The following is a 22,690-nucleotide window of genomic DNA, read 5'->3' as shown; positions in this document are numbered from 1 at the left end:
AAGATAAAAGATGAAGATAAAACTGATGGAAAAGAAAATTGACTGGAGGTGTGAAACATGGTGTAGGAAGCATCATAGCTCAGACTGTATCTACATTTTACCATGTCTACTATGGCGAATGCATTTTGTGCCTGAAAATCAGTTCTAACTCTAGTAAAGTTCGAAAAAGAAAATTAAAGCAGTTCTACCTTTCACCTCATGGTCATGGTTTTATTTCACTTCGATCCAAACTTGTGTAAAAGTAATGCTGTAGTTGAATATGCTTGTGACTCAGACTTTTTGACCTCCACTAAGAAAAACCAAAGAAAATACCCCCTCAACTTGGAATTCCCACTCGTAAAATTGGGAAGGTCTCCTCAACCCCAAGTTCAGCACGATGTCATGTCAACATGGCTGCTCGCACCATCAATACTAAATAAAATATCTGTTACTGCTACTTTAAATGAAATGTTAATAGTCGTATTTACTTTAGATCAATTACCACAGACACACTAGTTGGTTAAACACTGACCCTACAGTTTTGAGAAAGTAAATACATCTTAAACTTGTTAGCTTGTTGCTAACAAAACACAACTTTTCATAGAGGCAGCCATATTTTTCCCAATTTTGTTGCTGGAAAATTACATCATTCTGAGGTAAGTCGGATGCAGCATTAGTTCTGTGCTGAACAGTGAATCTTATTATCAGTCCATATAATGGACGATTTTTAGTGTTTAGGATAATTAATTAATTAATTGCTGATGTTAGAGTCTAATGCTTTAACTCCCATACAGACAAATCAATATCTGACCATGATAAAGTTTATCTATCTTTATTATGTAGCTTCTACAATCACTGAGGTCAAATTAATTTTAATTTTCCTTCAAATAGCACTAGGTATTGGAGCAAAGAAATAATTCTAATTCTTTATGTTGAGAAATGTTTTTATTTCTCTATTTAGCGAGACCTGTTGTGTAGGTCCCCCTTATCGAGACTTGCTGAACGTGTGCTGTGCTATCTGGCACCAAGACGTTAGCAGCAGATCCTTTAGGTCGGATCGGACTTGTTTGTCCAGCACATTTTGGCTAAAAAAAATTAAAAATTAAGAAAATTTACCCAATTTGTGTACCCAGTTTAGATGATTGAGACATGACGCTAAACGAGTGGCTATAACCCTTCATTACGTGTTATCAACATTAGCCTCATAGTTCTAGTACATTTCCAGCCAGACACTTCTTTGAAGGCATTATATTGTAGATGTAAAGTGTTAAAAGGTTGCACTATTAATCTCAGAAGTCTTTTCCAATTAGTTAAAGTCATAAAAACATTCCCTTTCTATTGAAGTATTAAAATTAGGGATACATCGATACTGATACAGGCATCCGGTCTTAGCCTGATACTGGAATTTTTTTACACATACTTATAAAGGATACCCCAACATACCTGGGGATACTATATGATGATTAATGATCAAAGCAAAGCAGACTGGATCAAGATGAGGAGCTACAATAGAAGCAATCTGATAAAAGACCTAAACATAAAACACACAAGGAGTTTGTCGCTAGATGAGAAAAAAATGTTTTGACACTAGGGAAAATAACAGCTCTTATGTGCCTGTGTGTTGTTCTTGAGAATCAGTCGCTATCGGTCATCGACAGTACTTTACCTACAGCGGTATAGAAGCACTTTTCCAAAGTGAAACAAAACCCGTTCTTCTCCACTACAACCCTGCCCCATCCAAGCTAATTAATGTAGCTTGCTAATGTGCTTCATTATTATTATTAAAATTGATTCGCTAACATTATAAAGAATGAGTCTAGTAGCGTAAGTGCATGAACACACACGTGTCTGCTTTTCATGGCCTCTATGTAAACTGGGGAAACATAAACACAGCTAAATACCATGTTCTGTGACGTCCCTGATTAATACCACAGGCCAAGTCACACCAGATGTGTCATGTATTGATGTGATCCAATTCCATTTTATTTTAATTTAGTTTTTGTCTAGCTGTGGAAATAGACCTATGCCATAAATTATTAAAGAATAAACAGTTCTGGGGCTTCTTTCACCAATACTGGGGCTTCTTTCACCCAGCCTGGGGCTTCTTTCACCCAGCCTGGGGCTTCTTTCACCAATACTGGGGCTTCTTTCACCAATACTGGCTTCTTTTGCCAATTAAGATGGAGTTATAATTTTTCCAACCATCTGACTTTGACAATGCAGCAACCACGCCTCAAAAAAATCTGTATAATAATGCACAGTTTCTCAAAATTAATTTTAAATTGATTTGATTTAATTGCAAAAACGTAGTGAACATTTTAAACATAAATGCTATTAACAGACAGAGTGTGAACTCATACACACATTTTATATTACTGAACAAGTATAATTCTGCTTCATCCAAAGACTGAAAAACACGTCATCCTGCTGTGGGTCAGGTTTACACACACACACACACACACACACACATACAGAGAGAGAGAGAGACAGAGAGAGAGAGAGAGTACATCTGTGCTGTAATGCTGTCACCTGGTGGTGAGAGTGATTAGAGGTTTTTTAATAATAGGTTCTTTTGCCCAGCTGGGGGCTTCTTTTACCCTGCCCAGGGCTTCCTCTGCATAGCCCAGTGCTTCTTTTACCCAGCCTGGGGCTTCTTCCGCCTGGACAGGGGCTTCCTCTGCCTAGCCTGGTGCTTCTTCAGCCCAGCCTGGTTCTTCTTCAGCCTAGCCTGGGGCTTCTTTTGGCCAGCCTTTGGCTTCTTCCACCCAGCCTGGGGTTTTCTTCCACACATCCTGGGGCTTCTTCCTCTCAGTCTTCTTCCACCCAAACTTGTGTTTCTTCTGACCATCTTGGGGCCTTTTCTATCCACTCTTAGGTTCCTTTTGCCCAGCCTGGAGCTTCCTCTACCTAGCCCAGTGCTTCATCTGCCCAGCCTGTGGCTTCTTCCATCCAGCCTGTTTTTTTTTTTGTTTTTTTTGCCCTTCCTGGGGCTTCCTCTGCATAGCCCGGTGCTTCTTTTGCCCAGCCTGGGGCTTCTTCCACCTGACCTGTGGTTTCTTCAGCCCATTATGTGGCTTCTTGCACCCAGCCTGAGGCTTCTTTTGGCCAGCCTCTGGCTTTTCCATCCAGCCTGCGGCTTTCTTCTGAACAACCTGGAGCTTCTTCCACCCGCCCTGGGGCTTCTTCTGAAGACTGCTGAAAGGTTGAGCAGAATGAGGAGGACCTCTCTAATATTTATTTCTGATCCTGCTCTTCAAATCACTGAAACACATCTGTGAATACACAAATGGACAAAAGGAGAACTCAAAGGAACACACTCCTGATGGGGGATTATTAAAATGAAACTTTAATGAATGAAAAAAAAAAAAGAAAGAAACTGAAGAAACACAAAATAATTATTGGAAACCATTTAACAGAAACCTTTACAAAATAAAACAAAAGCTGTAGTGTGGACCAGTGGATCCTACTTCCAAAGAAACCATTAGACCATAATGGAAGTACCATTAAAACAATTACATCCTGATGGAAAAAATGTTTAATGGAAACCATTAGACCAAATCCCACCAGATGATGAAACCATCAATAGTTTTATGCAATAGTTTTATGCTATTTTTATATTCTATATTATTAATATTTTATTTAATCTTTTATTAATCAAGTATAGCAAATATTTCTGAAAATCGAAATTTATACCTCGCTATAAATCAGATTTTTATCTAGATGGGGTGACTTCAAAATCGCCCGGATGAAAGCCCGCTCTGTGATTTGTCCACATGATCCGCGCGTTGCTCGAAGGGATGTGTAGTTTACATGAATAAAATAGACTACAAAACGAAGCACACGTCATACGCCCAACCTCCTCCTCCTCCTCTCCCACCCTGCCCACTCAAGTCCCGCCTTCTGTGCTGCGATTGGCTAGTAGTTAATACGCACTGTCCAATCAGCGACCTGCTCGTGCGTCTAAACCACTTAAGCAGAGGCGGGATTTGCCGGAATGCGGGTGGGAAAGTCTAACATACAGCCCACCTACTTGGCAGTAGTGACCTGAACCGAGCCAGTTAGAGTTCCTGTGGGTAGCGGAGTGAAGAACTTCTTTTAATTCAGCGCTGTTTTTAAGTTGTGTTAAAGCTGTGTGATAGTTGTATATGTTCCTGGGGTTTCTTTTCAGTTCAATCTGCCAGCCAGCAGCAGCAGCGGGAAGGCTAGCAGGGTTGTGTTTGTTGCTGAGGTGGCTAAGCTGCTCTGGAGGGATTGCACTGGCTAACTGGGCTAACCTTCACCTTCCCTAAAAACTGACAGAAAGAAAGAAAACTTAGTTTTTGACAGTTCGCGCTTCAGAAGACCAATATGAGGATCACAGTGGATTTTGAGGAATGTCTCAGAGACTCTCCGCGTTTCAGGTAGGAATGTTTTCAGCTCTGTATATTATTTTTTTGGCTATTTTTGTCCAGGAATGTGAAGTCCTGACTGAGGAAACTAGAGGAACGCCGAGCTCAGGTCCGCCGCGATGCGGTCACGCGCTCCGGTTAACCGCCGATACGTGTGTGGCGATGTGTAGATTAAACCTGCACGATAATCATTAACACGGGAATAGAACTGAATGTGAAAGAGAAATCAGTTTTTTCCGAAAGTTTTCAGCTTGATTATTAGCGTTATTCGCCAGTCTGATTACGTCATCAGATTTGACTATTTGGAAAATGGAACTAATACTTTTACCTCCTTCTGTCTGTCTTTTTGTCTGTCTCTGCATCTGTCTGTCTGTCTGTCTCTGCATCTGTCTATCTGTCTGTCTGTCTCTGCATCTGTCTATCTGTCTGTCTGTCTCTGCATCTGTCTGTCTGTCTCTGCATCTGTCTGTCTATCTCTGCATCTGTCTGTCTCTGCATCTGCATCTGTCTGTCTCTGCATCTGCATCTGTCTGTCTCTGCATCTGTCTCTCTGTCTGTCTGTCTCTGCATCTGTCTGCCTGTCTCTGCATCTGCCTGTCTCTGCATCTGTCTTTCTGTCTGTCTGTCTCTGCATCTGCATCTGTCTGTCTCTGCATCTGCATCTGTCTGTCTCTGCATCTGTCTGCCTGTCTCTGCATCTGTCTGTCTCTGCATCTGTCTTTCTGTCTGTCTGTCTCTGCATCTGCATCTGTCTGTCTATCTCTGCATCTGTCTGTCTATCTCTGCATCTGTCTGTCTTTGCATCTGCATCTGTCTGTCTCTGCATCTGCATCTGTCTGTCTCTGCATCTGTCTCTCTGTCTGTCTGTCTCTGCATCTGTCTGCCTGTCTCTGCATCTGCCTGTCTCTGCATCTGTCTTTCTGTCTGTCTGTCTCTGCATCTGCATCTGTCTGTCTCTGCATCTGCATCTGTCTGTCTCTGCATCTGTCTGCCTGTCTCTGCATCTGTCTGTCTCTGCATCTGTCTTTCTGTCTGTCTGTCTCTGCATCTGCATCTGTCTGTCTATCTCTGCATCTGTCTGTCTATCTCTGCATCTGCATCTGTCTGTCTATCTCTGCATCTGCATCTGTCTGTCTGTCTCGGCATCTGTCTCTCTGTCTGTCTGTCTGTCTCTGCATCTGTCTGTCTGTCTGTCTGTCTGTCTCTGCGTCTGTCTGTCTGTCTGTCTGTCTCTGCATCTGTCTGTCTGTCTGTCTGTCTGTCTCTGCATCTGTCTGTCTGTCTGTCTGTCTCTGTCTCTGCGTCTGTCTGTCTGTCTGTCTGTCTCTGCATCTGCATCTGTCTGTCTCTGCATCTGTCTGTCTGTCTGTCTCTGCATTTGTCTGTCTGTCTCTGGATCTGTCTGTCTGTCTCTGCATCTGTCTGTCTGTCTGTCTCTGCATCTGTCTGTCTGTCTGTCTCTGCATCTGTCTGTCTGTCTGTCTGTCTCTGCATCTGTCTGTCTGTCTGTCTGTCTCTGCATCTGTCTGTCTGTCTGTCTGTCTCTGCATCTGTCTGTCTGTCTGTCTGTCTCTGCATCTGTCTGTCTGTCTGTCTGTCTGTCTCTGCATCTGTCTGTCTGTCTGTCTGTCTCTGCATCTGTCTGTCTGTCTGTCTGTCTCTGCATTTGTCTGTCTGTCTGTCTCTGCATTTGTCTGTCTGTCTGTCTCTGTCTGTCTGTCTCTGCATCTGTCTCTGTCTGTCTGTCTCTGCATCTGTCTCTGTCTGTCTGTCTCTGCATCTGTCTCTGTCTGTCTGTCTCTGCATCTGTCTGTCTGTCTGTCTCTGCATCTGTCTGTCTGTCTGTCTGTCTCTGCATCTGTCTGTCTGTCTGTCTGTCTCTGCATCTGCATCTGTCTGTCTGTCTCTGCATCTGTCTGTCTGTCTGTCTGTCTCTGCATCTGTCTGTGACTCTGCATCTGTCTGTCTCTGCATCTGCATCTGTCTCTCTGTCTGTCTGTCTGTCTCTCTGTCTCTGCATCTGTCTCTCTGTCTCTGCATCTGTCTGTCTGTCTCTGCATCTGTCTGTCTGTCTGTCTGTCTGTCTCTGCATCTGTCTATCTGTCTCTCTGTCTTTGTATGTCTTTGCTTTTTTTCTTTCAGATGATGGAGATTTATGTATTTATTGGTGTTTATACCGCATCACTGTTGAATCGTTCGAATCTGATTGGTCAGATGGTGTGTAATAGCTGATATGGTGAAGTTTTCTGTAAGGAGATATTATTTCAGATTTCTGGAAGGAGTCTCCAGTGTCAGTGCTTTGTAGCAGTCTGAGGTAGAGCTGTAACTTGCCGTATGTTCACACTAGCGAGTGCCAAAGCAAAAGGTGAGCGTTCGTTTTCTGCACGTTTAGGAACACCCGACCTTTAAACTGAGATGTTCTCAATTCTATGCAAATTAGGCATGTCGCTGAAAAGAAGTGACAAAACCAAACAATCGACTGGAATGATCCCTCAGTCCAATCCCATGGTGTGTGTGTGTGTGTGTGTGTATGTGTGTGTGTGTGTGTGTGTGTGTGTGTGTCCAATGCTTCTTCAGTTCCCCGCTCACAACTTTAGTTCCTACCTACAGTTAGTTCCCATTTACTGTTCAACACAAAGAAGAAAAGAAAAACTTATAACTGTGGTTCTTATACAGTCTCTCAGTAAATGTGTAAAGAGACAATCTGAAGAAATATAAAGCTTGAAAGGAAGTAGCAGAGCTCGTCTGTGCCTCTAGTGAGTGTGTGTAGCTAGCACAGTTAACTTGCTACTCTGAGATCTGAACTAGTACAAAGCCGAGCATGTAACATGTGAAGTGGTGTGTTATTTAGGCTTGAAGCCAGTCCTGTGGTTTGGGACGTAGCCGCTGCTATGCTGCCATTTTGTGCTGATTTGATATTATTTAGTAAACGAGCATAGGGTTTGGAAATGATCCATCATCATTATGCTATTTCGTTATACATTAAACAAGTCTGACATACTTTTCATTATAGTAGTTTGTGATTTGGGATGTGGCCACTACTGTTCTTTGCCCTATTTTTACTCGCTGATGATTGTGGTGGTGTGGGGTTTGGGATGTAGCCACTGTGTCTTTCCTGTATTTCACACAGAGGAAGTGTTGGTCCGCCCTCGGCCCAGGCTTTGTGAAATAATGACCTCCTCCCTCATTCCCCCTCTCCCTTGTTTCCCCCTCTCCCTCGTTCCTGCGCCTTCATTCCCTTTCTGGTATCTCAGAGCGCAGCAGCACAACGAGGAGCAGATGTTTAGAAAGTTGTTTGCAGGAAACACTGGAAAGAGGCTTGAGTTTTTCCCCTGAGTTTCGTCAGTAAACACCATGACTCAAGCTCAGTGAAGCGCACGTCTTTATTCCCAACATAACTTTTATTTCGTACAGGAGTGAAAAAATGTGGAAATGTTTGAACTCTATTTTTATATTACATGCATTTATTATAGTTTATAGTTTAAAAACACAAAACAAAAAAAATGTAAATTAAACCATCTTGCATTAAAGAGCAACATGATCTTAACCCGCATTTCACCGCAGTGCTGTTGGATTCTGTTTGGTCAGAAATCACAGGTTTATATTAATATAAATTAGTTTATATTATATAATTATCGTTTCTATAGTAACAGCTCATTTGTAGGGACTTGTTCCTTGAATGTGTTTGTGTGTCTCATCATCCCCTTTCGTATGTATGTATGAATGTGTGTGTGTGTGTGTGTATATGCACACATACACATAAAATGTATGTATATGTGTGTGGATATAGATATATAGATATAACAATAGGAATGAGTGATAAGGCCAAAATGTTATTTAAAATATAATACTACACATTTTTGTGGAAATGCAGCCTAATATATCCAATAATTATCTACATTTTTATTATTTAAAACAAATGCAATATAATTTATAATAAAATAATTTTGATTTAGAATATGCATAATGTATTTTTTGTCTTGTTTTTTGTATATTGTATATTGGTCACTTGTTTTAAGCATTTTAAATGTACAAAAGGGGATGATGACACACACACACACACACACACACACACACACACACACACCCCTGTCAGACTGGTCTTTATGAAACATGGTTTGAAGTGGTTTCTCTTTGATAGTGATGGCTGTATGGACGAGTGTTTTCAGTTTGTATCCTGCTTCTTTTCTATAAAGTGAAATCAGAATCAGTGTTTCTGAGCTATTTGTTCCTGTCCCTTAAATTAAAAGAGAGTTGTTTTAATTTACTCAGTCACTTCTTGGAAAACTGTTTTTTGTTTTCTGTTTTTGGATGACTTATGCTCTACAGTCACAGCTCATTAGTAAACATCTAATGGTGTGTTTTTGGCCGTGCATCCTCCACAGCTGAAAAAACACTCTCGTTATCAGCTCTTCACTGTGCTCCATATTTAGCTAGCTGTGTCCAGTGTGTGTATGTATTCCTGAATCAGAGTTGATCTAATAATAACAAATAAATTGTATGAAACATTTTTACACAATGTCAAATATATTATTGCTTCAAAAAGCAGTAGAACTGAAAACTCAAAGAGCATCTAAGCGAGGTGTGTCTGTTCGCTTCTGAGTGAACTCTAGTGAGAAGTGATTCGACTCTGAATCGACTCGACTGCAGGAAGTGAATCAAACATGCCGTGTGTTTTGGGTTTTTTTTTTTTTTTTTGCGAGTTTCCAAACTGAGCCAAAGCACAGAGCTGTAGCGCAGCAGAAACGGCGTGAGGTCTGGAGATTTGGGCTGGCAAACAAATCTCAACAACCTGAAAATAAACTCTGAACAAGATATACAAAATGTTTTAATCTAGTTCTGTGCATAATTATTAATCGTGTAGTGAGCACGGGATTTTTATGATTTCTACATGCACTTGGTGAGGTTTTGGTGAACTTTTTCCGTCTGTGTATTTCTGACCAGCGATTTGTTTTAAGCATTGCACACACCACAGATATTCTTTTGCTTTTTGGTTTGTTTGATTAGGTGTAGGAAGAAAACAAAACAAAACAAACCACCAGCAAACAAATTGAATGGATCAAATTTCGCTCTGATTCAGATCCAGCAAACTGACTAATAGGCCCTAAATAAAATTGTTGATATTTAATGATAATTTTGTTGTTCTGCAAATGCAGCCAACAAGTAGCCAGTCCAGACATTACTAACAGACTCAGCAGTGTTTGTGAAATAAAACCACTCGTGAAAAGACCATGACTGAACACGCTCATCAACAGCGAAAATAAATGAGGGGCATGCACTACAATGTCACATCCAAATGATAATTGAGTGCAATAATTACCACAGCAAATTCTTCAATCAGAAGATGTTGATTAATTTTCTATAACAGCACAGATCTGTAGCCTATATTTACGACTTTAACCTAAATGATTATAATAATGTTTATAATAATGTGCTCATAATGTGATAACATTCAGAGGGACTTCTTGATTGGCGTATGGTGGGCACTTCACATAATCTCAGCCTAATAATAAACACATTCAATATGCGATGTTATTTAACAAAGAAAACCTTGTAATCATTGATATGATGAAGGCTTGTTTAAGGCGTGAAGTCGAGTGTCAGTGCTTTGTAAAAGTCAGCAAGTTTTCTGGCACAGGAGTTAGTTTCTGTTATGCTTGTGTTATAGCAGCTACATACTCTGTTATATAACTATTAGTTCCAGTCCATTAATTTGATTGGACAAGCTGTGTTCCAAATGTGATATTTAGTATTGCCACTTGTACGTTTCACTGTTTGTAGCCCTCCATTTGTTAGTGTTCACTAGATAAAATTCCAGTTCTAGTAATAGTTTGTGACATTGAAACCGTTACTACACTTACTATAGGCTGGCAGTGTGTCTGTGTGTTACCATGACAACACACAACGCTCTATCCAGCTGTGGCTTCTTTGGGAACTATTTTCGTTGATGGAGCAAAAATAAACAAAATATTTGTCCATATTGTGTCTGAAATGTCAGTTACTCAATATTAATTTCTTATTTCTACATATAATAGCAATATCGCACAAACAAGAGTGGTGTTGTGGTGAATTTCAGCATGGCTGTGATTACCTGTGATTACACGTGATTAAACCACAGCCATGTTGATATTCACTACACCACCACTCTTGCTCATGTGATATTGCTTCATTTTATTTCATCACTTGCCTTTCTCTTCTCTTGAATGTAAAGAGACAAAAAAAATGCAGTTCTCCATGTTACTGAGAAGCACAAACTCCTCTGTTCTGGAGACTCGAACATTAAATATAAATATGAAGGATTAAAAAGCGTGATGTGTTGATCACTAATGCATTAATAAAAACTGCTGGCAGATGTGGAACGTAGTGAAAGTTAGTTCCTTTTGTCACTTACGTTACAGAAGCTATAAATGCAGCTTGTCACGTTACTGAGAAACCGCACAGCGTAAACTCTTCTGTTGTGAACAAGTCGGAAAACTTATAGTTACAGCTTTACCTCTGAGCGCTGACACTGGAGACTCCTTCCCTAAAGGTTAATAAAAATAAATGTCTCCTTACAGAAACTTCACCATATCAACAATTTCTAAAAAATCTATTTCTAAAAAACAATTTCTAAAAAAGCATGCACTGTAGAAGTCCCTGTGAAAGAGCTGTTACTGTGGAAAGGATAACCTGTTAGAACAAGTGTATTAATATAACCTGTGATTTTGCAGCTAAACTGCTGTCAGAGCTGCTGTTCTAGAAGATTCATCAACACCTTCTGACCAATCACAGCCAGGAATAAAGAACAGTGTAATATTAAGTTGACGTAATATTTAAATAATGCCATAAAAGTAAATGTTTTCCTCTAAGGTTTATTTAAATTGAATTTCGTTGTGTGTGTGTGTGTGTTTGTGTGTGTGTGGTGTTGTTTCACTGTACAGCTGTCAACAGCATGTGTTATGCTAATTAAACACATTTAAGCAGCTATTCAGCTAATGAAATTAAGCTGCACGTTTAATAGACTGGTGAGAATTTGATGACATGAAAACTCACAGCTGAGCAGCTATTGGGATTAATGAGGGGCCACTGGAAATTACGCATGACACACACACGCGCACACACACACAGACCTCATTCTAGAAATTCTGAGAAAGCTCCTATATTTTCATTGTCAGGAAAAAAAATTGTATACAACAGTCTTACATTTCAAATAGTTTAATAAAAACTAGTCCTTCAGTTTAGTTCCGTCTGAAACGTGAAGCCAGACAGCTTTTGGAGCTGCTGCTCATACTGCATCACAGGGCAGTGTAACACACTCTGAGGAAAGCACTATCCGCCCTCTTCCACATACACAGCTCACAGATGCCCACCAGTGGCGCTGTGATTGACGGGGAGAAAGCATGGCCAAGTTCGCTCTCTTGGCCTTCAACATGTTCGTTGTGGTGCCTTCAAAAATGGGCTGCCATATTTGAAAAACCGTAGTGTCATATCATATCATATCTAAAAACTGACATACTGCTGCGCACTCTGTGATTGATCATAAAGCAACGCCCAAAAAGTGGCTCACATCACGTGCGTTGTGAGCCGAACTGTAGGCTGCTGAACGCTGGATTTTGGTTTGGGGTCAGAAACTAGTTCATCAGTAGTATTCATATCCCTTACCTGCTACAAACCCTGTCCCCTTCTGTTCTGTGGTGCATGATGGGAAATGTTAGTGCGGAAAGTGACCTGGTCTCTACACATTATATTTTCTGAATCACAGCTTCCCGAAGAAAAGCTAAAAGTGACCTCATGAAAGCAAGCGCAGGTCAAAGTCATGACTGGATTTAGAGATAAAACAGCGATATTGCTGGGGCAACTGTGATAATGAATTATAATAAAGTCTTATCAGAGATAAGCGTGCTCATAAACATGGATGAGGAAAAACAGACCTCTGCACTACAATAACATTTCTGTTCTCATTTCCAGAGGATTTTGAAAGGGGGAAAATAGTGCTGAGAGTGGAGAAATGAAGTGAAGAAATGCAGGCCATAAGTGTGTGTGTGTGTGTGTGTGTGTGTGTGTGTGTGTGTGTGTGTGTGTGTGAGAGAGAGAGGCAGAGAGAGAGAGAGAGAGAGGGGGGGGGGTGGACATAAGTAAGCAGCAAGTGAGAGGGGGAACTTTGCTAATAATGCAACTGGAAAACCCATTCTCGCATACACACCTCTTTTCGTGTTACACCACAGTGCTGTTGAATTCTGGATTCTGATTGGTCAGAAGGTGTTGATTAATTTTCTGTAACAACAGCTCTGACAGTAGTGCAGGTGCAAATTACATGTTTATATTAATGTGATCATTCTAATAGATTAGTAACAGCTTACACAGTGTGTAATCGTTGATATGTTGAAGTTTTCTGTAAGGAGATGTTTGTTTAACATTTCTGGAAGGAGTCTCCAGTGTCAGAGCTTTGCAAAACTCAGAAGTAAAGCTGTAACTTTGTGTTAAATGTTGCTTCACACTTCATTAATCCATGTTGTTATTATTTTAGCTCAGTTCAGGCTCTGTTTATTAACACGCTCTGTTTATGTCCTCATTAGCACATGAACTATTCAGCACCTTGCTTTGGTGTGTATGACCTCGTTTTAATGAGACGGCTCATTAAGATGAGGTCACGGGCAGCAAACACATTACAGCAATTTTTTATTTGATCACTCATCCGTTTGTTTTGACACTTAAACTTAAACACATGACACATTTTTATTGAAATGTTTGTGATGCGGTTAGTGATTCTGGTGCTCATTTGTTACTTGTTGCTGTATTTTCGTTATTCCTGTGAAAGTTAGAGGTTGTGTGTCACTCTGATGTCACAGGAGGACACTGTTATTGTTATCGCTTGTGTACTTATTATTTTACGAGTTATGAGTTTAATAGAAGATAAATTTTCAAGCATAAGTGACAGATTATTGGTCAGGTCAGGTTATTGGTACACCCACAATTTTAAAACTTACATTTTTAATTTTTTTTTTCCAAACACAGGGCCACCATTGAAGAGGTGGAGGGAGATGTATGTGAGCTGGAGGCCAAATTAGATAAGGTGAGTGTTCAGGATCATGGTCTCTGTGTTTATACTGTTAAACTACACCCTCAGTGTCCCTCACAAGTCCTGTGCCATGCTGACTACTAGCGATGATAAAATCTTGTTTACTGCCGTGAAAAAAAACCCATGAACATGACACTGAACGTTTAAACATCCTGGATGATGTGATATCCTACATTAACACCACATTTATTACACAGGGGAGGTTATTCTAGAAACAATGCTGGGCAGTGCCTCATCTGTACAAAAAGCATCCTGTAGCACCGTAAGTAGCCTAGGTTATATGAACATCAAAAAAATAGCAAATGAAAAACAAGTGTGCACATGTTTGTCAGTTCTCAAAGCTCATGCTATTGTGTTCAAACAGTTCAAACAGTAGCAGCAAGTGTGGCCATTAAAATGAGTGTGAAGTGCTGTGAATTGTGCACACACGGGTATTAATGAGCGTGGAGCAGTGAAGCGAGCACTTCAGTGTGGCGAGCACTGAGACATGGCCACTTCCTTTCCCTTCCACTATAATTCCACTGTAAATCGAGTGATGAGGCACAGATGTCAGCTGTATAATCACAACCATGTTCCAGTGCTGGCTCATAAAACAGATACTGCTGTAGGCTTGGTGCTTGGGCCCGCAAATCACTGCTTGCAGATGTTTTTAATTTTGAAATGTTAAGTATTTCTGTAGGCTCTGTGTGCTTCTTTACATCTGACATTTTTGTTTTATTCATTTTTAATCAAAGCTGTGCTGTCTGAGTACGTTACGCTTCTAAATAGCTCCAGTGATGTTGACACATTCCTCATCTAACGAACTTTTTAATGAAATAACGAAATGTCGAATTCTAAAGGGACTCAAACCAAGGGGAAGAGGAGAGGGCATTGCAGCAAGAGCCCAAGTAAAACAGAAATGAAAGTTGGTGAGTGAGCACTGTGTGGCTCAGAGCAGCTTATTGTTTGAAATGTTTGAGTGACTCATATTCTCACTTCCCCTTCATGCCAAGGAAGGATATTCTCTCAGATCTCAAAGAACAGAAGGAGGAGGGACACGCTTCTGAAATTAGCTTCTCTGTAATCCCCCAACACACACTGATCCGCTCAAACACTCCTGAACAGTGACGACTAGTGCCGGGCGATAGGACAAAAACATCATCATAATATTTCAAGACGTTTCTACAATGCAAAAATATGCATCATGGATCACAGGAATCCTAGCAAACTGCCAACAGAACAGTAGTGTTGCATAAAATAAACCTTTACAAAATTAGCTTGATAATACTTCTTATTTAATGCCTACAATAATTAAACAACATGGAAAATGTGGTAAAAAATTGTAACATTTTACACTTTTAAAGATTGAAAACAGTAGAAGACTATATCAAATCTGCTTCCAGAGGTTGTAATTGTTATTAAAAAAAAAATGATTAAAAAATCATGATACCCACAGTATGTTAGAAAAATATCATGACATAATTTATCACAATATCAATAGGAAGATATAAGTCGAGTATCTATGAGTAGTATCTCATATCTTGATAATGAAATGATTAGTAATGATGATGTGAGGCAAACTAACACATACACAGACACACAAAGACACACTCACTCACAGATCTGCAGCTATGTTTGCAAATTTTTAAGTTTGTAATGATCTGCTGGATTCATGCTGTGTTTTCTCCAAATACCAAACAAACAGAAAAGCTGTAACACTTTCGTTTAGTCGGATGTTCTGTCATGTGTCCTTTTGTGTAATTTACACTCTGATTGGATGATGTGTGTTTACTTGTAGTTTCTCTTCTTTTCCAAAAGCATTTTTGGGGGAATAAAAGATGACAGTGTAAATAATCCACGTTGTTCACGTCTATTATTTCACATGCGCTTTCTCAATCTGTGCTGATGACGTGTTAAGGATGTGTGTGAAACATATCAGTGCAAATGGAGATCAGATCTAGGGGGCGTGTCACTGTGTGTAACCACCTGACAAAACTGCCACTGATTGGCTGCATGAATCTACATTCTGGGTGAGAAAGAAATCAGCCCCAGCCTCATGTCTCGCGTCTTCACTCCATTTGTGTGTTTTTCTTACACTGGTAATGCTGCTGCACTTGGTTTCACAAAAAATTCAAGTGTGCTTTCACAGCTATTAGCTTGTTTGGTTTGGTATCACACTACAAATAGTTAAACAAGCCAAAAAAAAAAAAAGGCCATTTAAACGTACCTTTACCAAGTGCACAGAGAGCCAGCGCTAAATAAATAATTAGATAAATATGTAGATAACTAGTTTAAAACATTTTGTGTCACATTAGTTTTGTTGGTCCAGTTCAGTGGCTCAGTTACAAAAAACTCGAACTTAAAACACACCGCATGTTTGATTCACTTCCTGCAGTGAGTCGATTACTAGTCAAATCACTTTCTCACTGCACTCTATCCGCTGTAGAGTTTGATTGGAACTGGACAGAGACCACCTCACCTGTACGCTCTTGGACTGGTCGTTTAGGTCCACACCCGTGCATGATCCACGTGTTCTCACCTGTATAAAGAACCAATGAGGTGGACAAAACACCAGCCTAAGACACCTGTTAACGGCAAATAATCTGATGTGGATGCCAAATAAGACATTTGTTAGCAGCATATAATCTGATGCAGATGCCAAAATTGAAACCTTATACTGGTTTGTTTATATCTACGAAAGACAAGGCAGCGCTTAGCGCCCCGAGCACTAATTTATACCAGCCAGGAACTCTTATACATTCCTGAAATCATAACTGAATTCATTTAGATTCTTTCCCTAAATCAGGCTTATGAATGGGTTGCAGAAAGAAAGCAGTCATGCTTACAGTCGTCTCGAGAATTAATCTCCCACTCCTGCTGTTTTTCAAAACAGATAATGAGACATAACAGAAAAATTAAGCAGGAAGAGGAAGGTTCTCATCGCGAGTGTGTTAATACTGAGTCTGTGTAACTGGATAGAGCTGGGATAAAGCTGCAGACTGCAAAAAAATGACCTGTTGCTTTAAAAGATGTGTAGTGATTAAATTTCCTCACTCAGGAAATCATTAAACAGATCTCAGAACTTCATGGTGAAGTAAAACATGTCTGACATCACTGCTGAGTGACAAGCTCTGCCCTCGCTTACTCAGGGATTTTAAAGTTGACCAAATATTTTCAGACTTGATAAGATGACCTCAACATTACACCTTTTTTTTTTAAATTAATTGATTAATTGATTTATTTTTTAATTCTCAGGATTTGATGTATGGCATAAAATATTGGCTTTATTTACACTTAAGCATCATTTAGCCATTTGTGTGTGATTTTCAGAAATGATTTTCTAGAATTCTAGACCAGACTGTGATGAAGTGTTCTCCATGTCAGATTATATGATAAAGATCCTCTAACGATAGACCTGTGATTTAAGAAAATCGCTATGTTCTGCTTATGTCATCAATCACCCGTAAATCAGCTTGTGCAGAAAACGGGCTCACATAAACACAGATATTCTTCAAAATGAGCTTGAGGTAATAAGAAGACATAACTATCCATTAGCATGTTTTGTTTTCGTCATCGCCTCTACTGTATTTGTAGCTGTCCCGTGAGTGTGCCGTCCTCCTATTGGTGGATTTTAATCAAACATTTCTCACCCTGACACAACTTTGTCATTAGTTTCATTGTCTTAGGTCACAGTGGCACTAAATCACATCACTTTATGTGTTCTAAGACCTCTGATCTCATCTCACGTCCAAAGAATTTGTTTACGACGTGTAATTTCTGTCTGCGACTTCAATATCAGACAAAGCGTGTTCAGCTGCACGTTCATAAGTTAAAGTTTGTGACTGGATTAATATTAGTATGTAGTATTATCAGAAAATGGCTGCTTTTCTAGCTTTTATTTGCTAGCTTATTTGACTCTGGTTTATTTAAGAATGTTATTACAGTGTTATCTTTTTTTTTTTTTTTTTTTTTTTTTAAAGTTGGTGAAGCTGTGCATTGGGATGATCGACGCTGGCAAAGCGTACGTCACGGCCAACAAGCAGTTTGTGAACGGCATCCGGGAATTAGCGCAGCAGTCAGGTGAAGATGAGGTCATCGAGGTGAGGAGCATTAATTCTGGATTCTGATTGGTCAAAAGCTGTTGATACCTCTTATACCACAGCAATTCGTCACCAATGTTATTTATTAAAGAACAACACATCATACATTTTATCCATTTATAGTTACATTTAATGTTCGTGAAACAAATCCAGGTTCTCACTTACATTATAGTAGCTATAAACAGTTGTTCCCTCACCAGCCCCTCTTTTCTCTCTCTCTCTGGAAGTTACTACCAAAAAAAAAAAAAAATGTGCAGCTTGTTATTTTAGAGAAACCAGAAAGGGTAAACTCCTCTGTCCTGAAGATGTCGGAAAACTTAGTTACAGCTTTACCTCTGACTGTAGCAAAGCGCTGAAGCTGGAAACTCCTTTCATAAATGTTACTAAAAATAAAGAGAAAACTTTGCCATATTAGTGGGGTTTTTTTTTTAATCTGTTTGTATGGAGCAGCCGCCATACAAGTCCCTGTGAATGAGCTGTTACTATGTATAACTTAATAGAATAAGCACAATCAATCAACACCTTCTGACCAATCACAAGCCAGAATTCAGCAGCGCTGTGGTGGAAGTGTTATTAAGAACAGAGTTCAGTTCTGACGTTTTGTTTTGTTTCCACAGTCGAGTCTGACGAAATTTGCTGAGAGTTTGCAGGAGATGATCAACTATCACACAGTAAGCCAGATCGTGTGTGTGTGTGTGTGTGTGTGTGTATGTGTCCTAGAAGTTAAAGAAGAGATGAGGAGCAAAATAATCAGGAAAGAGAAACTCAGGAAAGAGAAAATATGTACTGCTGGTGGAATGTGTGGTTGGTTAGTCTGTGTGTCTGTGTGTCTGTGTGTCTGTGTGTCTGTGTGTCTGTGTGGGTCAGTGGAATGAGTCAGAGTTTAGACCTGCAGTAAGATCAGCTGACCCTGGTTAGAGTTCTCATTGCCCAAAACCAAGCACATGATCTTAAGAGCACATTGCATTGTGGTTTCTCTCTCTCTCACTCACTCACACAAACACACACACACACACACACACACACACACACACTTGCTTATTGGTTTTGCAAGGACCATTCTATTGACCTTTCATAACCTTGGTAACCAAAAGGGAAAAATATTTATTTATTTAAAAATGTGTAAAAATTAATATTGGTTTATTAACTGGGTGATTGTGAGGACAGGTGGCACTATCCTAGTCCTCACTGCAGAACCAAATGTCCAGGGGGTAACCCCTAACCCACACAATGTTGTACAACAGCAAACTATACACTTAACTAGCCTGAAAAACACAGCGTTATCTCCACTTCCTGGACTTTTGGCTTGACTCTGCCCAGGTAGGAGGAGCTAGGTCAAGTCCAACTCCACCCTATAGAGTTGTTCTGCAGCGAGGGATACTTACATAAACTCACATTCTAGGTTCAAGGTGGTTTGGTTACTTATAAACAGGAAATGATCATCTTACAAATATATTTGTTAGAAATGAGTGAAGACTAACCCATTGCTCTCTGTCAACAGATTTTATTTGACCAGGCACAGCGCTCGATCAAATCACAACTTCAGATGTTTATAAAAGAGTAAGTACTGAAACTCTTTCTATCTGTACACTACACTAACAGTATTAGTACCACTGATGACTGATGTATTCACTTTGTGTGTGTGTGTGTGTGTGTGTGTTTTTCAGGGACCTGCGCAGGTTTAAGGAGTCGAAGAAGCAGTTTGATAAAGTGAGTGAGGAGAAGGAGGTGGCGCTGATCAAAAACGCTCAGGCTCCCAGAAATAAACAACATGAGGTGGAGGAAGCTAGCGGCATCCTCAATGCTACACGCAAATGCTTCCGCCATATTGTCCTGGATTACGTCCTCCAGGTAAACACACACCCGCAGCATGCTGGGATTCAGGACGAGCAGTTCATTAGCGTTGCCAGGGTCACTGGATATGGTCACTAAGATTGCTAGGGTTAGGTTGTAAGCGTGGCTAAGGCTTTGGAGTTAGTCAGATTGGGTATGTTATTAGAGTAATGGGCTACTGGCACCGAGGGCTGTATTTCCATTACGAAACAGCGAGAGTCTCGCGTCTCCGCTAGCATTGTTTACATTTCACAGTTTCTGCGAAATATACCAATTATTTTGGCTTGACTCTGCCTAGCTTTGCAAGTGTTCTTACACATACACTGATCAGCCATAACATTAAAACCACTGACAGGTGAAGTGAATAACGGTCACTTCTCAAGGTTGATGTGTTGGAAGCAGGAAAAATGGGCAAGCGTGAGGATCTGAATGACTCTGACAAAGGCCAAATTGTGATGGCTAGATGACTGGGTCAGAGCATTCAACCGTGCTGTGGTATAAATAGATTAATGGAACAGTATAGTTGAATTTTTGAATCTGATCGGTCAGATGGTGTGCATTATTGTTTTGGTTCTATAAAAGATTCTATAGTAACAGCTTATTCAGAGGAACTTGTATGGTGGACGCTCCACATAATCTAGCAGCTTTAAACATGTGGTGTTTAATTAGTAATTAAACTAATTAAAAGTAATAAAAAAACTAATTAAAGTAAGAAATTCTTATAATCGTTGATGTGGTGAAGTTTTTTGTTAAGAGACATTTATCTAACAGTTGTGGAAGGAGTCTCTGTTGTAAACGCTCAGAGTCTCAGTTACGCTTTCCGATTTCTCTGTAAAATTACAGGCTGCTCATTTTTTTGTGTGTGTGTGTGAGCACAATATATTTAAATTGATCAGTGGTTGATATGGTGAAGTTTTCGGTAGAACATTTATGGAAGGAGTCTCCAGTATCAGTGCTTTGTAACTGTAAAACTTTAAGTTTTCTGACATCTTCAGAACAGAGGAGTTTACACTTTATGGTTTCTCGATAAAATGATAAGCTCTGTTTTTAATAACTTCGAGAGAGAGAAAAGAGAGGCTGGTGAGGGTGTATAACTGCTTCATCGACATTCCACAACATGGATAAAAGTGTGAAGTTGTTCTTTAATAAGTGAAAATTGTAACTGTTGGCAAATTGCTGTGGTGTAAGAGGAGTGAAACACTTGGGGACGTGCTGTTAGAAGATAATCAACTTCTGCTTTATTTTCTCTCTGTATAGATTAATCTTCTGCAGTCTAAGAGACAATCAGAAATCCTCAAATCGGCAAGTATATTTGTCTTTAATAATAATTATATTATTGCTAAATTTAAATTTTCATGCACAACTTGTTTCCTTGTTTCTTACACCTTCTCTTCTATTTTTTTTTAATCCGTTATTTAGATGTTGTCCTTCATGTACGCCCACCTGACCTTCTTCCACCAAGGTTATGACCTGTTCAGTGAACTTCACCCACTAATGAAACACCTCGGGGGGCAGGTAGGCCTGAGCTTCTGCTCTTTCTCAAAGTTTTCATCCAGTTCCACTTAAATTAAACAAATCTTAGCTACAGCTATAGAGAAATAGTAACATGTTGACATTATTAAAAGAGATATGAGAACTACCTGTTGCTTTCAGACAGGTTGTTGGATTTTATGAGCGCACTGGAAATCCTCCACTAGTCTCTAAACTCACCGAATAGTGCACTGTGTAGTGATCATAGTGTGATTTTGGACAAACACACACTAATAGGCTGTTTCTCAATATGTTCTTGAGAACATAGGAGGAATGTTCTTGCTAAGTGATACAAGCAAGTACATACGCCTGGATGAGTGTTGCTTTGGTGCTAAATAGAGATAGCGTGATACCGCTTTTTCTTTTTTGGTACTGATCCTGAAACCTTGAGTATCAGGCCAGTACCGTTACCCAACCCATACGGTTTTCTTTAAAAACTACTAAGCTTTAAACTAAAGCACTTCACAGTTAAACTCTAATTTTTGCCATTTGTTACAGGATCTGAGATCCAATCCACTCTTTTTTTCTTTTTTTTTTTTTTTTTTGGCTGGTATTGGGCCGATACTGATACTGTGGGTATTGGATTGATGCCATTTCTAGTGTTAACAGCTTCCTGTTTCACTAAGTATGAGACAGGGAGGTAATTTGCCCTAGAAAGTTCCAACTAGTACATGGCTTGGTGACGCTAAATTGCCACTAGGTGTAAGTGTGTGTGGGCATGGCGCTCTGTAATGTACTGGCATCACATCCAGGGTGTATTCATAGCTCACGTTCCCAGAGTTCTTGGGAAATACTCTGGATCCAGTGCCACGCTGACCAAGATGAGTGAGAGTTTCCCGATAACTTTTATCACATCATATCCGTACCTCATACAGTAGGACACAACATTTTATATTGAAGCAGGGAAGTCCATAAAAAAGCTCTGGATTCTTGTGTAGATGGGGGAAGTTTTAAAAAGTTTAAAAGCATTTCCAGACCTGAGAATGGGGAAATTTACAGCACATTTCTTTTTAAAAACTTTTGTATATGCATTAAATTTTCAGAAATATCTGGCCCATCACAGCCTCCTAATGTACTTCACATTTAATATTTTCTTTTCCATGGTAAAGGTCATGATCTTCAAAAATGATATTTAAAACATAAAATGTCTGGAAAGTGGAAAAAAAAATCTGGGAAAATAAATTAATAAAAAACAAAAAGGTCTGGTCTGGAATTTTCTTCAGGTTTTTTTAAAAAAAAAAGTTTCACTGAATATACAGTTGAGGCCTAATATTTACATACACCCAGGCTAATTCAAACTCAGATTTTCACAACTCTACACACTTCATGTTACCGTACATTTCCTGTGTCAAGTCAATTAGAGTATCTGCTTTATTTCCATAAGAGACCATTTCAGAATAATAACTAAGAGACAGATTTATTTCAGATTTTATTCACTATATCAGATTTTCAGTGTAGCCTTCCACAAGCTTCTCACAATACTTTGCTGGAATTTTTGCTCATTCCTCCTGACAGAACTGGTGTAAGTCAGTCAGGTTTGTGGGCCTCCTCGCTCAGACACACTTTCAGTTCAGTCCACAAACTGTCTGTGGGATTCAGGTCAGGGCTTTGTGATGGCCAGTCCAATACTTGTTTGTAACTTTGATGTTACTTTGAAGCCATTTTATTACAACTTTAAAGGTTTGCTTAGGATCAAACTTCCTGCTGGACCCAGTTGCGCCCAATTTTTTAACGTTTTGGCTTTTGCGTTGAGGTTTTGCTTTAATATTTCTATATAATTCTCCTTCCTCATGATGCCATCTATTTTCTGAAGTGCACCAGTC

At 39.7% G+C, this 22,690-nt stretch overlaps 1 protein-coding gene across 4 annotated transcripts in view; it reads left to right on the top strand.

Annotated features, from left to right (window-relative positions):
• The first annotated feature begins 3,962 nt into the window (after positions 1–3,962).
• Positions 3,963–22,690, top strand: part of LOC113536755 (arf-GAP with coiled-coil, ANK repeat and PH domain-containing protein 2) — a 44,061-nt gene continuing 25,333 nt past the window's right edge. For 3 of the 4 annotated variants that reach the window (XM_034308792.2, XM_053238167.1, XM_034308790.2), the window contains exons 1-8: positions 3,963–4,379; positions 13,362–13,419; positions 17,385–17,504; positions 18,122–18,175; positions 19,006–19,064; positions 19,172–19,355; positions 20,595–20,639; positions 20,757–20,852. In XM_034308792.2, the coding sequence (XP_034164683.2) occupies positions 4,327–4,379; positions 13,362–13,419; positions 17,385–17,504; positions 18,122–18,175; positions 19,006–19,064; positions 19,172–19,355; positions 20,595–20,639; positions 20,757–20,852 (669 nt within the window). In that variant the 5' untranslated portion in view covers positions 3,963–4,326. The remainder of the gene's footprint in view (positions 4,380–13,361; positions 13,420–17,384; positions 17,505–18,121; positions 18,176–19,005; positions 19,065–19,171; positions 19,356–20,594; positions 20,640–20,756; positions 20,853–22,690) is intronic. The other variant, XM_053238168.1, reaches the window with a different exon arrangement.

The sequence above is a fragment of the Pangasianodon hypophthalmus genome, chromosome 11, assembly GCF_027358585.1.
Source record: "Pangasianodon hypophthalmus isolate fPanHyp1 chromosome 11, fPanHyp1.pri, whole genome shotgun sequence".
NCBI classification, from domain to species: Eukaryota; Metazoa; Chordata; class Actinopteri; order Siluriformes; family Pangasiidae; genus Pangasianodon; species Pangasianodon hypophthalmus.
Note: the sequence above shows the minus strand (reverse complement) of the source record. Positions and strands in the feature narration are given on the sequence as shown.